Genomic DNA, 15,802 nt, shown 5'->3' on the forward strand with positions numbered 1-15,802 from the left:
GATTTTATATTGTAGTGATGCACTCAATTTGACATGTAGGCAATTTAGAAAGTATAGTTTTGTTAAATCTTGAGTGTTAAAGTCATGAGGTAGATGGATAACAGGGCAAAATAAAGAGACTGAAAAGAAAAAAGAAATGAAGTGAAGGTGAAGTTCAGGAGAGAACTTTTAATTATTTTGCATGTCCCCAAACTAAAGATTTAAATCTTTTTTTATATCAGGTCCATACAAAAAATAGTGTTGTCCATGAATTTGTTTGTATGAGTTTGAGATTTCCCGGTCTGAAATTTTATCCCAGTCCGCCCCATGTGGAAATTAATGAAGCAGACATGCAGACATGTGTTCAAATTTGATCATCTTAATTCAAGTGATGAAGGATTGTAAAAGTCTGACAGTATTGAGCACTGCTGTAAGGTTAAACCTGAATGGTGTAAATGTTTGAAGATGATTAACAGTTGCAAATAAACATTTATTGGAGATTTTGAAAAGTAATCAAAAAGTAATCAAAAGTAATTAGTTACATTACTTTAATAAAGTAATTGAAAAAGTTACACTACTATTACATTTTAAATAATCTGTAACCTATTACATTTCCAAAGTAACCTTCCCAACACTGGCTATACCTTATGTAACTGTTAGAGGCTTTGAAGTTAGGTTCACAGAATAGGTTTACCACCTGGTTAACTGTAGTATTTTCACTCTCTGAAAATATTTTACATGTTCTTCCGACTAGATCCTTTATTTTATTTTTTTATAGTTGGGATCATTTTGGGATCACACCATGTACTTTGAAATGGTAGCACACACCCTCACGATTCTCAATGAGGTCATGAAGGTTTCCATTTATTATGTTATTTAGTAGCTACTTATGTCATAAAGAAATTAAAAAAGGCGTAACCTCATCCTCCACCCAAAGCCATGATCTGTGTGTTTCTGCGTTTCTGTGTGAGTCTTCACCTACAGTTTCAATTATCTCAGAAATGTATACATCACTGTCAGCCATCTATCTATCTATCTATCTATCTATCTATCTATCTATCTATCTATCTATCTATCTATCTATCTATCTATCTATCTATCTATCTATCTATCTATCCTGTCTGTCATAAATAATGCATCCATCTGCCCATTTATCTATAGGCCTATTACTCAAAATGACCTGATCAGCATTTTGAAGCCAATACGTTTTTCGTAACACTATTACCCAACCCATGCCATCAGATGAACACACATAGCAATGTGGTTGATTGTTTAAAGTGTTTTTGCAACTGTGTAAACAAATCGAACGAAAAGCATTTCTCTTCACGTGTGTTTTTGACGAGCTTTATGTTACATGATCACCAAGCAATAGTTTCCCGTCACAGAGATAAAGGCAGATGTTTTCAATCTGTGTTCATTTACGCTTGGTGGGGTGTGCAGGGGCGCTTTTGTTTTTTTAATGACTTCCCCTACCCCCATCTACCCCCTTCTTTCGGATAGGCGGCGATTTGAACCCCTGCAGACTGGAGTCCACCTTCAGTTTCTCGGACTTCCTCGAACTTTGTCAAACTTAGCAGTAAGTTGGACGCGCGCTCTTTATTTTGTGGCTCCAGCGGCTAAAACACTGCTCGACTCTTCTCACACCGACCCTCTGCAGGCTTTTGGCTGCTTTGTTTTTAGACGATGAATTGCCAGCCACCTTTCCCTAGAGTACAGTTATCAGTTTTATTTATCATAAGCTTTTCTATCACTCATGGATACCCGTCAAGTCTGTTTCAGGGCAGCGCATATTCAGGAGCCGTTCACAGGCACAGAAATAAGTAAGTTGCTTCAGAAGTTTACAGCGTATTCTTGTGTGATGTTCTCGGTCTCTCAAAATAGACTAATTATTGAATTCACAGCAAACTCCTGGGGTGACATTTTAATGCTTTTGTTTGGGTCTCTGATTGTGGTAAATCGCTAAAGCAACAAGTAGTCTAAGAGGTCAATCGATTTATTGAACATTTCTCCGCGGCTTTACCATTTCAGTGGTTAAAAAACAAAACAAAAAAAAAACGTTTTTATTTTAAAATAGCGTAATTTTCACTTCAATTTCACATTAATCATTTAAGTATGGAATTAGGTATTTGTTAAGTTTTTGCTTTGCTATCAAATTCTTCTTCTTATTATTTTTTATTTGTGTATTATACAGAAACTGGTGCGCTTTTATTGTCCAAAAGAACGTAAGCTGCGCAGTTCAAGGCAGCGTGGAAAGTCACGTTGAACCTGAAGCCGCGCGCTGTCCCGAGCATCAGCCTGACTGTGAGCCACAGATGATGTAAGTACTCAAGAGACCGGGAGGGGCGTGTGGAAGTACTGATGTTCGGTACTTCTCATGCTCCGAACTTAGACACTATGCCAAATAGCCTACATGATTCACGTTAACTACACCAGTCTCACATACCCCCGGTTTCACAGACCAGGTTTCAGACTAAAATAGGCAATAGCCTAAGTCTTAGCTGTTTCAACAGAAAGGAACTTGCACTGATTGATCTTAAAATATATCAATGTCTTTGTTTTGTCTCAAGAGGGACACCAGTAATGGTTTTTTTCTTTCTTAGGCACATTTTAAAAAAATTCTTAAATGTCCTAAATGAACTATATGGCCTACTCCTGGTTTATTCTAAGCCCTGTCTGTGAAACCAGGCCATTTAAAAGATGACACTAATGTGACTTTGCTTTAATGATGTAAACAAGATCTATAAACAAGATATTAATATTCACTGGCCAATTTGTTAAAATAATTGCAGCGCAAACACTGAAAAGTGTTCTGGGATCAGTGTGTGATTGGAACGGAGTGACAGAGATTTCCCCACCCTGATCATAGGGTTCTGTAATCACTCTCGATTTAATCACTCTGGATTTTCCAGAACACATGTTTTTTCGATTTCTTTCCCAGAAAGCACATGTGCTCTGCTCCTCCTCAACAGTCACATACTCTGGTCTGGAATGACTGAAACTCAAGCAATTATACAGTTATACAGTGAACTATATCAGTGTTCAATACTAATATGCGAACTCTAATTGGAACTGTTTTTTATTTTAATGATTAAATGCTTTAACTTTTAAAGACTGTGCCAATTTTGTGGCAATGCCAAGAGTTTGGTGTAAGATGTACTCAAGCTGTTTATTTTAGTTGGCTAGCTAACTTTTTGTCAATTTTGCTTATTAATGTAGTAAACAGTTAGATTAAAAGGCACATTGAAGATATTTGCCTAGTCCATTGAAAGTCATAGTCTGGATTGTTATGACAGAATTGTGATGTTTTATGTAAAATGTTACTCAAACTATTTCACAAACTGAAGTTCCTCACTGCACTACTGCCACAATAATTTATGTTAGCTGTTGTTTGCCTTAAAAGGCCATTGAGTTAGACTGGTGTTTGATTAATTGAATTTGTAGAGACTGGGAGGAATTACAGTATATACATTAAATTAAGCTTCAAGATGAAATCATCATAATGGCATTGTAACATATACATACACTCAAAGCTTTTAAAACAGCTTTTGAGTAGTCAGTTTAATACAGATTATACTTCAATGATGAATGTTGTATGATTTCATTCTTTTTGTAAAGCCTTGTGAGGAATTCAAAGCTGCCATATATGGCTTTGTCCAAAAACTCACTTTTGTTCTTGAAGCATTTCACCAAGAGTCCTGAAGCAACTGTGATATTAATTGTTTGGCTCAGCTTGTTGTGGCATAAGGACTAAAATGATTGCACTTCTAATTGCAGCATTATCCATCAGAAGTAACAAGATCAACATCATTAAGTGAAGCTGAACAGACTAGGCCAGAAGAATCTTCTTATTAATCCCTCTCAGTCTGCGCAAGTTAATGCTTGCCTTTACCTTTGCTTTCATCCTATAATAGGGGCAAAGATTCATGGTCCATTACTCACAGTTCAAAGTAATAGCAATAAGTGGCCTAAGCCTTATAAAGGATGGTGCGAGCAAATCAAGATTGTGGAGTCAAGTTGTTTCATTGTTTGTTTTTGTTTTTCACATTTCAGTTCATGTAAAAAGCCATCTTTTTTTCAGATACCGTACTCAGTTTCGGCCGACTTACAAGATAGCATACAAGACTGTGACTGAGCTAGAATGGAGGTGCTGCCCAGGATACCAGGGCCCAGACTGCAGAGAACTGAAAGGCTCTCCAAATGGACAGAGAGCATATCCACAGTCATATCCACAGCCACAGCATGGACAAACTCGATCTGCACAAAGTATGTCATCAGGATATGTTCCATACATCGATTTTTTTCTTAAATTATTATTAAAATTCCGTAGGTTTTTTTATAAACATTTTTTTACGTTTTTATGTGTATTTTGTTACTACAGGGCCAGAGCGACGAGAAACTGGACAATTTGATATCAGACGAACAGCTGACAAAACCCGCATATTGGAAGATGAAGTACAGCGCCTTTCACAGACAGTTCTGGATCTTCAAACAGCCATGACAGGTATGGCTGAGAACCTGAGGACTGACTTACAGGAGGACACCAGCAAGATGCTCATTACCTTCCTCAATGACAGGACTTCACCTGACAGCGCAAGAACCGGAGGCACGGAGGAGAGTGTGGTGCATCTGGATGGCCACCAGGCAATGAGAGGCCGCACCCATGGAGAAAGAGAAATGGAGACATTGTTGGCTAGGTTCGATGATATGACAGATGCTCTCAAAAGTAAAGACGAAGCTCTTGAGGAACTGCGGGGAACAGTGACAGGGCATGACGGGCAGATACGAATGCTTATGGATAGTTCCGCTCAAAGCCTACCAGTCACTGCTGCTGCTGCTCCAGATATAGACACCCTTCAGACTTATATTGATGGGAAATTTGAGAAGCTCAAGAAGGAACTTGTTGTTAATATGGAAGAAGAGATGGCCAAGCTGAAAAATGCATGTGATGAAAAGATTAAAAAAACATGTGAAGATGGAAAGGACAGCAGCTATGTGAGCCTTACTGATCTAGTGCATCACAAGGAAGCTGAGCTTAGAAAGGAGATCCGTGAGCTCCGCTTGGATTTGTCAATGTCAGATGGTGTAGTGCGCACAAACCGACAAACAACCATTGGAAAAGATGATAGTGACTACGCTGACTTGAAGAGGGAACTTATTCGAGTGGCAGAGGCCCATCGTGTCCTTAATGCCAGAGTGGACAATGAATTAGAGCATTTGTCTTCACTGAAGATAGAAGATGTACTCGGTTCCCAATTAGAGGATCTGGAGGACAGGATGAACGTCACTGAGAGGAATGCGGAGACTTATTGCTTTTATGTGGATGAAAAACTTACCAAGGAAATAAAGGATGAAGTTGCTATGCTACGTCAACTCCTGGACCAGAAACTCAATGCTGTGCAGGATCAGTTCACTTCCATGTTGATTGAAATGAGCAACAACTCCTTCCCGGAAGTGTCTAGCGATTCTGTTGATGCACTGCAAGTTCAAGTCAATGCTAACAGGTACCTTATAAAGGGGTTGGAGGATAAGTTTAATGCAATTGGGCAGATATGCTCAACCGACTGCAAGACCAACCTACCCACTGATTCCCAAAAGCCAGAAGGCCTGGATAGTCTTGTAAAGGACATTAGACTCTGCAGAAATGATCTGGATGTCTTGCGTTCTGATTTTGTGAACAACATAGCAAGGCTTCACACATTAGAGGATACTGTAAAAATGTCACCTGAAAAACAATTTATCAATGCACATATACAGGACACCCGCAAAAGAATGAATGCTTTGACTGACAATGTTAATGGCTTGACTGGAGCTATAACGGGATTGGGAGACACTGTTAGCAAATTTAGCCAAGACCTTCACACACTGAACTCCTCATGTTGCCAGCAGGTAAGCACTTCCCCCATTTGGGTAGAAACTGGTAAACCAAGCCACAACCAGATGAAGGAGCTAAAAGACCAAGTGGATGCACTGAATGCACGAGTGACCACGGAATTGAGTGTGTGTAAGTTCAACACAACTGGAGTAGTCGAAGGTGTCTCTGCGGTGGACGATAGGGTGACTGCTCTGGAGAAGATCTGTGGAAGCCTTGCTGGTGACAGGAACAATATCCAGGGCCTTTCAGGGGAACTGGAGAATAAGGTCACACAGATGAACAGCACTTTGGGCAGTCATTCAGGAGCAATCACAGCCCTTCAAAACTCCCTTCTGAATTTTCAGAGTCAGCTAGCAGGAATGGCTAAGCAGATCCATAAGGACCATGCAAGTAGAGACCAAGGTAAGCTTTCATGTTTTAGTGGCAAAATTAGGGGAATTATGTTTTTAGACAGTTAGGATGTTGGGAAATGGAAATGTCTTTGTATTTGTATTTGCCTTTCAATTTGTAACCACCAGTTTTTATTTTGTTTACATCTTTTGAGATTAGCTACCAAATGGTATTTTTAGTAACCTAACAGTTTGGGATTTGTTGCATGCTATGTTTTGCAGTGTATCCTTTCTCCATATTGAACCAATAATACAATAACATATATGCCCCCAAGCCGTCGAGAGGCAGGGGGCCAGAAAAGGTTTCCTGTGTCAATTGTATGTGCCTGTAATATGTTACAAGAACAGTTACGCACTTCGGAATGGATCCCTTTGCTTGTTCACAAATCCAAATCCACGAGTAACATGGTCAAGCATCTTTTTTATTTTGTTAACAACATTACATGTCTCTTGATAGCATGAGTGATTTCCTATTCATTAGCTTAATGCTAAAATGTGTAATTGACTTTACTTTGGTCCTTACCAGTTTACTATTTCTAAAAACTATTTTATGTGTGGAGGAGTTGTGTGCTCTATCTTTTTGTCATGCCCAGCTTTCTCTGCCTATAACATTTAGATCTGGCGAGCGAGTTCAGTTGCAGTTGCAGATCTGGTACTCATTAAGCTCCAAAGTCAACTCAAGGGCCTCAGGAGGTGATGAATTCCCACACCCCTCTGCAGATGTTCAGCTAAGAGACGACTGTGATGTCACTAGAGAACGCAAATTCTCTTAAACTCCTGTTAAAGGGTGATGTCATCATTCCTGATAGGGGTGGAGGTCCGTCTCTAGCAGAAACAAAAGCGGTTTTCCCAAGAACTGTGGCTAAATAGTAACTGTGCCAAAGCGGCAATTGCTAAAGATCTATATATATATATATATATATATATATATATATATATATATATATATAAATTGAAATGTAAGGAACTTTAACATTTAAGCAGTGCCAATGCACAATAAATGTGTCATTTAACCTCAAATAATGAATAAAAAAAACTTCCAGCACTAATTATTCAGCAGTGCAGTAACAACTTTCTGAAATATTGCCCTACATCCATTGCTAAATAATCCAGTTTATTTCTTTTTAGTGAATCAAAAGCATACAGCGCAATGTGCGACTCCCTATGAATGGCTCTTCTCACTCGTTCTTTTTAGTGACTCAAAGCATACAGCTTTTGATTCCTGAACGAGTGATTCTTATGAGCCGGTTCTTTTTTAGTAAATCAAAAGTATACAGCACAACCTGTGTAATCTGACTCCTGAACAAATGACTCTTATGATTATTTTTAGTGAATCAAAGACACACATTGCAGCCAGTGTAGACTGCCGAACTAATGACTCTTATGATCCGGATCTTTTTAGTGAATTGGACACAAACAGCTGAATTATGAGACTTAAATCATCTGGTTGTTGATGTGACAATGTGTAATTAAAGAAATATACACAACGAGTTTTAAAAAGTAATATGTTACCTCTGATTTTGTTTGTTTAGTGTTATGGTTTAATCTATAGTAAAACATAGACAATTATTGGACTGCATTCAAGTACTAAAATAATCGATAATGGAAACATTAAGTAACTGGTTTCATTAAAAGAATCCATAGATTTATTCTTAAATCCTATCTCTACTTGTGGGACATGATATAGTTAAAACTTTCAAGTCAGAAACACAATAGACCTTATCCCTGAATAGCTTCAGCATTACTCAAACTCTTTGGCCGCTGATCATGAAAGAGGCACATTGCACAATTCAGGAACGGCCCATCCAGCTGTGTCTCTGTGATGAAGCGAACAAGCTCGGTTTCACTGGTAATTTACTCTAATGGATCTTCATTGATTTTTCATTCGTTTTTTTTAGATATACAGGGCATCAATTAAGCCTGGGAATGTTTAAGAGCTGCATTGAAAACACTCTCAACTCATTATTCTGGCCGCGAATCAGGCGTGTTCAGAAAACTCCTCACTGTTTGCTTTGGAGACAATGACTTAGTTTCAGTTCTTGAATTCATCATCCATTTCCATGTTCTGTGGAAATATTTGCAAGACAATGACGTTGTTTAGCATCCTACTGTTACCCCAAAAATTGGATGTGAACTTTGAATAGTGTCCCTTTCCTCTCCATGCTGTTATCAGCCATGTCCTCGCTCTTTTCTCTCTCTTCCTGCTGATTGATATCTCTGGGGTCAGAGGATGTCAAGGAAGCTCTTTCCTGCTCTCACCAAATGCGTTTCTACTCTTGTTTTATATTGTGTAACATTTTGTGAAGATAACCTTTAAGTGGCACACTTCCCAGTTGAAAAAAACAGCTTATGTTGTTAGATTTGTTTTGAAGCATGGCAGCTACTTGGAGCTCGTTTAAATTAAGCTGAGCAGGCATTAGTTGCTTAGGACCAGCACATGACCAAGCGTAAACCAGCTCATAACCAGCATATGCTGATTTTTTTTTTAGGGTTGAATGTATTCTCAGCTGGTTTCAGGTTAAAGTTTCCCCCTCTGGGTCCAGGAACCCATGTGGAAGTTGGATTGGATCAGGCTAGAATCGAGAGGTCTGTTCAGTACAGCAGGGTCCAACTTTACTTGTTTCACTTGGTGTGTGTTTGTGTTCATGTTTCCATGCACAAAATCACCACACCCCACAGAGCTTTTTGCCTTCCAATCCTAAAACTGTCAACAAAAAGGCCATTCAGAGCCAGTCTTGTATTCATCAGCTAAATATGTTTTAAAATATGGCTCTCCACATCACAGAGTTGTGAATCCCTAATTTCAGTTGAGTGTTTCTGACTCATTAAACCCACAGTTCTGAGTATTTAAAATCAGCACGTCCGTGATTTACTCTGAAACATGTGTTTGTGTTGCTTCCGTTAGACATTATGTGTGTGATGAGTCTGTTATTTGCTCAGAATGCCAAACAGACTTGTGGGAAACACACAGATAGATGCTTATTATCTCTTGAGAGATGTAATGTATGTGGGAGGGAATATGTTTGTGTGAAATCGGATATTTGAACAGACAAACGGTACTGACGTATTATTTTAGCTATGTCCATTTTGCCAGTATGAGTTGATTAGCTTAGAAGTGAACCCATGGGACTCAAGGTCCGCCCCTCTTTTGAATCACTTCCTACAATAGCCAATCAAATTCAGAGTCCAAATAGACCCTAATGTGAGGAATGACGCATTACACTTCTCAATTTAGACAGCAGCATCTGGTAGGACAGGATAGTTGTTTTCTCACATCGCTGTAGAAAAGCTTGTAATCCATTGACAGCAAAAAAGGATTAAAAAGAGAAAATGCAAGGTTTTGGAAAAGAGGGTGAGATGTGTGAGATCTTTAAGGCTGGAAGTGTGAGATGAAAAAAAAAATGTTCTCCCTCATTAGACTCGGAGCTGACACCAGCGTGTAAAGACCGAAAGGCTTTGTAAATAAGGTGCACTGCAAAGTTCAAAAACAGTTGAATTGAACATTAAAGCTTGCCAGTACATTAAAGAAGCATTGGCATGAGTACTTTGGCAGTTTGGCTGAAATCAGAGGTTAACAGTTATCAGAGGCTTTTGCTCTTTCTTTAGTCTATGGAAGACAAAATTTGATCTCATTTTGAAATTACACCACTTATATAATGAGCATATTTGAAATTACTCAAGTGACAATTTATTTTGATGTTTTTGGATGGGTATATAAAAAAAAATCATACATTTGACCTTAATGAAAAAAAAATTCTCATAAAACACACACTTTTAATAATAAAAAAAACCTGTAAAACATTATTATTACTTTTTAGAAATAAAAAGTATGTATTTATAGTGTAAGAGTGCTATTTTGTGCTACAAAATTAGTCATTTTTAAACATTTCTTGAAAAGATTCGCAAATTCTCGTTTCTAAGAACTTGACACGTTTTTTTATAGATTTTAAAAAGATTTTTCGTTTTCTAAATTACATTCTTACAGTACCACTAAAACATGTAGGGTCAGCAAGATTTGTTTTGGAAGAAATAATTAATATACCAAGGTTGTATTAAATTGATAAAAAAATTATGCATTTATAATTTTACTAAAGATTTGTATTGTAAATAAATGCTATTTTTTTACTTAATATTAATTGAAAAAAATACATACATGCATACATATATATATATACACACACAAATGGTTTCCGCAAAATATTTAAGCAGTACAATTGTTTTCAACATTTGTTATGTTTACCTGCATCTTCATAATGCGATTATAATGAGATTTATGCAATATATTATGAACTTTACCTCACATAAACACTACTTTGATCAAATTGATGCAATTAGGCATATAATTGTAGCAACCATAATTTTAGTAAAATATGTGCTGTATGTTAATATTTGTCAATTTATCGGTCTGTAAGAATGTCCACAATAAAGAAAATGAATTTGGTCAAATAACTGTGTTTTGGATAGTATATATTTTTTGTCCATCCTAAATCCCTCTTTCTTTTTCGCAGGACTGCCTTTTCGGCAGGAGAGACCTGTGTCTGGCCCTGCCACTCGAGCTCCTACACAACCCAAGAGACCTTACGTTCCTCACATCCACATACCTTTGATCATCCCACACAGAACAGTGCCAGCCCCCACCAGCCGCCCTCATGTGCGCCAGCCACACCAGCCCTACTTCCCTCAGCCACCAGGCAGCCCCAGGCATCCCATCCACCCCATACAACCCCACCAGCCAGCCGTACACCAGCCTGTGGTGGTCACAGGGCAAGCCGGCCCACCTGGGTATATGCACAGGGTCACGGTCAGACGGGATCAAAGCTCAGTGGACTCAAAAACACCTTTGAAAGGATTTGCAGGTGCTCCAGGTATGAAGTAGGATTAATAAGAGAATTTTGGAAGCTTGTGCTTCAAGTATCGATATATAAATAAATAAAAATTTTGTCCATAGGTTATCTTCCGGTCAGTCCAGTCTCATATAATACCAAACAGGCTCAGCCAGAAGGTGTCTTTCTTTATTTTTAGTGTTTGCTTTATAACTTTTTTGTTTTAGAAAATCATCATTTACAGAATTATAACTATTAATTCTTGTTACAGCTGCCCATGTCCCATGGAATCCTGCATATCAAAGGCCCATTGCAACTCCAGGTAACAAGTTATAATGTACCGTAATAAAGTAGTTAAAACGGTTTTAAAATAAGTTGTACAATTCAGAGGCCATAGATGTAGATATATACAGTGGGTACGGAAAGTATTCAGACCCCCTTAAATTTTTCACTCTTTGTTATATTGCAGCCATTTGCTAAAATCAATTAAGTTAATTTATTTTCCTCATTAATGTACACACATTACCCCATATTGACAGAAAAAAATTGAATTGTTGGCATTTTTGCACATTAAAAAAAGAAAAACTCATATCACATGGTCCTATTCAGACCCTTTGCTCAGTATTTAGTAGAAGCACCCTTTTGATCTAATACAGCCATGGGTCTTTTTGGAAAGATGCAACAAGTTTTTCACACCTGGATTTGGGGATCCTCTCCAGTTCTGTCAGGTTGGATGGTAAACGTTGGTGGACAGCCATTTTCAGGTCTCTCCAGAGATGCTCAATTGGGTTTAAGTCAGGGCTCTGGCTGGGCCATTCAAGAACAGTCACAGAGTTGTTTTGAAGCCACTCCTTCGTTATTTTAGCCGTGTGCTTAAGGTCATCGTCTTGTTGGAAGGTGAACTTTCTGCCCAGTCTGAGGTCCTGAGCACTCTGGAGAAGGTTTTCGTCCAGGATATCCCTGTACTTGGCCACATTCATCTTTCCCTCGATTGCAACCAGTCGTCCTGTCCCTGCAGCTGAAAAACACCCCCACAGCATGATGCTGCCACCACCATGCTTCACTGTTGGGACTGTATTGGACAGGTGATGAGCAGTGCCTGGTTTTCTCCACACATACCGCTTAGAATTAAGGCCAAAAAGTTCTATCTTGGTCCCATCAGACCAGAGAATCCTTCAGGTGTTTTTTTAGCAAACTCCATGGGGGCTTTCAGGTGTCTTGCACTGAGGAGAGGCTTCCGTCGGGCCACTCTGACATAAAGCCCCGACTGGTGGAGGGCTGCAGTGATTGTTGACTTTCTACAACTTTCTCCCATCTCCAGACTGCATCTCTGGAGCTCAACCACAGTGATCTTTGGGTTCTTCTTTACCTCTCACCAAGGCTCTTCTCTCCTGATAGCTCAGTTTGGCCGGATGGCCAGCTCTAGGAAGGGTTCTGGTCGTCCCAAACATCTTCCATTTAAGGATTATGGAGGCCACTGTGCTGTTAGGAACCTTAAGTACAGCAGATATTTTTTTGTAACCTTTGCCAGATCTGTGCCTTGCCACAATTCTGTCTCTGAGCTCTTCAGGCAGTTCCTTTAACCTCATGATTCTCATTTGTTCTGACATGCACTGTGAGCTGTAAGGTCTTATATAGACAGGTGTGTGGCTTTCCTAATCAAGTCCAATCGGTGTAATCAAATGAAGGTGTAGAACCATGTCAAGGATGATCAGAAGAAATGGACAGCACCTGAGGTAAATATATGAGTGTCACAGCAAAGGGTCTGAATACTTAGGACCATGTGATATTTCAGTGTTTCCTTTTTAATAAATGTGCAAAAATGTCAACAATTCTGTGTTTTTCTGTCAATATGGGGTGCTGTGTGTACATTAATGAGGAAAAAAAAGAGCTTAAATGATTTTAGTAAATGGCTGCAATATAACAGAGTGAAAAGGTTAAGGGGGTCTGAATATTTTCCATACCCACTGTATGTGTATATACACACACACACATATACATATATAACTGTTCACAATTTTGACACTTGTGAGTAGAGTCCAAAATTAACACTTGCCAAGCACAAATTGCAAGTAAAAATTAACTTTGGAAAGTTCCTTGACAGTGTCTGGTAACTTTATTAGGAACTGTAACATAACCCATGAGAAAGTGGAACTGTGAGAATGATAGTCTGACCTTCACTGATGAAAGTGATGAGCATGAATCATATAAAAGACATACTGTCACGAAAACGTTTGTCTCAACGTGGGTGTCTTGTAATGTCTTCACCTCAATGGAAATTTCATTAAGGATGCCTATTTTCTTTTCTCCAGAACATCAATTTAGAGACTACAAAATGAAAGAATGAGAAACAATAATCACATTGTCATCATGCTCTTGAAAAAAGGTGCTGTTAGAGAAGTCTTGCTGATCACTGCCAAAAATCCTTTTCTTAACCAGGATCTTTGTGTATTTTTTTCATAATTCAATCATAAACTTTTAGTTTATTGTATTTGACTTCAGCTTTAGACAACAAATTTGTCAATTAAGTAATAGAAACAAGTCAAAGGCTATATATAAGCAATGTAATAGAAATATATTATATGAAAAACATACAGAACTTACGTTACATGCAAACAAAATGAAGTAAAATAAGTTTAAATTGAAGAACTAAATATAAACTGAAATAAAATAAAGCTACATATTCAGAACAATATTGCCAAACCCAAACTAAAATTGAAAATATAAAAATAAAAGCTAATTTAAAATATAGTTATATATAAATAACATTAAAATAACACTTGAAAAAAGTAATTAAGATAAAAAAAAATACTACTTAGGAAAATTATGGTTTTCTGTTTTGCTGTTTGGAGATTTTTATATATATATATAAATACATGGCCAATGAAGATATTTACTGCCAAGTAAAGTTTCTCAATTCACTCGCCACTGACAGGTGTGGCAATGTTAATTTTGGACTGTGTGTGTAATGATCAAGCATGTGATGTTGATACGTGTCTCTTCTTCACAATAGTGTCACAGCAGAACTCCTTGACAGACGCATTCTCTTTCTCTGCTGGCCTCACACGGCAGATGTTCTCAGGGGACTTCGGTATCATTCGATTTGATCGGGTGCTCGTCAATGACGGAGGACACTATAACCCTCAAACAGGTAAATTGAAACTCTGTTTAATAGCCCGTCTGTAAGATAAACATGTTTAGATTAGTAGTTTTACTATAAGAAACCAATTTACTAAGCCATATATCCTATTTGACCATTGATATTGCTCCTCCCTCTCTGTAGGGATCTTTACGGTGCCTGCTGATGGCCGTTATCTGGTGAGCTCTGTTCTAACAGCTCCGCGGGGTGAGCATGCAGAAGCTGTGCTCTCAGTGTCCAATCGCAGCGTGCAGAAGTTGGACACAGCGGGTTACTGGAGTGGCCACCCACAGCTGACCCGGGATCAGTGCATGTGTGGGGGGTCTGCGTCCTTTAGCCTCATCCTCCCACTCCGGCAAGGTGACACCGTGGCCTTGGTGCGCACTGCTGGGAAACTGGCGATCTCTGATTCTAGAGAGATCCTCTCCACCTTCAGTGCTATATTCCTATACTCTCCTCAAGCCAAGAGATAACCCCTCACTGAAAGGGATGCTAACGTGACTTTTAACGCAAGTCTAACTATTCACAATGCTGCATCATTTGGAAAGGTGCCGTCACATTTGCAACATTTCTGCAAAAATAGAGGCATATTGGCATGACCAGCTTGAATCCATTGCAAAGTCTTTATGGGAAAAACTTCCCAACCATGTGGATTCCCATTGAAATCACTGGATTTGGTTTAAGATAATTTGCAGAACAGTAAATGTGACTGCACCTTGAGACTTGTGGATATGCAATAGAGTTTGGCTTTATCAGACACAATACTGAGTTATTCGATTTTTAAAGGTGGCAATTGGAATGTTTTTGAGGTGGTAAAATAATCAATCACAAATGCACTCTCACAATCACGAAGAAAAAGAGCATACCATTCGATTTTAGTAGTATATGTGCAACAATTTATATAGTTTTTTTTATTATTATTGTGATCTTAAAATATCTATAAAATGTAAAAGGTTTATATATTTTTTGCAACGTTAAATTAACAAATGCATATTTTTTAATCTTTAAAAACTGGTTTAACAGTTCAGTTTGAATATCACTTTTACAAACAATATTTTTTATCTATAAAAAAATAAATGAACTACCATGATATAAGGTCTTGTGCACATTATTTTCAGGTTAATGGATAAATGTTTCCCCACAAATCATGACTAAAATATGCACATCTGCGGTGTAAAATTGATTTAGCGCATTTAGTTTTAAATGCATTTTGGGTGAGACAATAAAGATAGATACTGTAAAATACACATTTGGGCTTGTAAATTAAAACCTGAGCTGTCATCTTTTGCAATAAGCCTACATTATTCACATTTAAATAATACATTTAAAATGAGTAAAAACAATAAACAGATTTTCCCCACAAACTGGGTTTTTGTGCCACATATTAAACCTACACTAAACACACTCTGAAGACTTAAGCAAAGCAATTTAATTTACATTCATTATGACATCAACAACTTCTCAGTGCTATAAACGGTCCACACAGCTGTATTAAATACATCTTTAATAGATCCATAAACATTGTCCAAACCATAGTTTTTTTTTTATATTTTTTTTATCTATAGTACAATTATGCATTTAAAGGCATTTATGCTGATCA

General features: G+C 38.0%; 1 protein-coding gene across 1 annotated transcript; it reads left to right on the plus strand.

Annotated features, from left to right (window-relative positions):
* Positions 1-1,508: 1,508 nt before the first annotated feature.
* On the plus strand, positions 1,509-15,566 carry LOC132096412 (EMILIN-2-like). Its single transcript, XM_059501745.1, has 9 exons — positions 1,509-1,799; positions 2,171-2,296; positions 4,058-4,242; positions 4,358-6,253; positions 10,749-11,105; positions 11,189-11,242; positions 11,335-11,385; positions 14,077-14,214; positions 14,347-15,566. Exons 1-9 carry the CDS (start codon positions 1,663-1,665, stop codon positions 14,673-14,675), a joined length of 3,273 nt encoding a protein of 1,090 aa, XP_059357728.1. The 5' UTR covers positions 1,509-1,662; the 3' UTR covers positions 14,676-15,566.
* Positions 15,567-15,802: the final 236 nt, after the last annotated feature.

The sequence above is a fragment of the Carassius carassius genome, chromosome 20 (assembly GCF_963082965.1).
Source record: "Carassius carassius chromosome 20, fCarCar2.1, whole genome shotgun sequence".
Classification (NCBI taxonomy): Eukaryota; Metazoa; Chordata; class Actinopteri; order Cypriniformes; family Cyprinidae; genus Carassius; species Carassius carassius.

What these genes read in the sequence shown, in the direction of transcription:
- LOC132096412 (XM_059501745.1), top strand. Translation starts at nt 1,663, where the DNA reads ATGAATTGCCAGCCACCTTTCCCTAGAGTACAGTTATCAGTTTTATTT. An exon ending in CCATGCAAGTAGAGACCAAG is followed by an intron (nt 6,254 to 10,748) that starts GTAAGCTTTCAT and finishes TCTTTTTCGCAG; the next exon opens with GACTGCCTTTTCGGCAGGAG. An exon ending in ACACTATAACCCTCAAACAG is followed by an intron (nt 14,215 to 14,346) that starts GTAAATTGAAAC and finishes CCCTCTCTGTAG; the next exon opens with GGATCTTTACGGTGCCTGCT.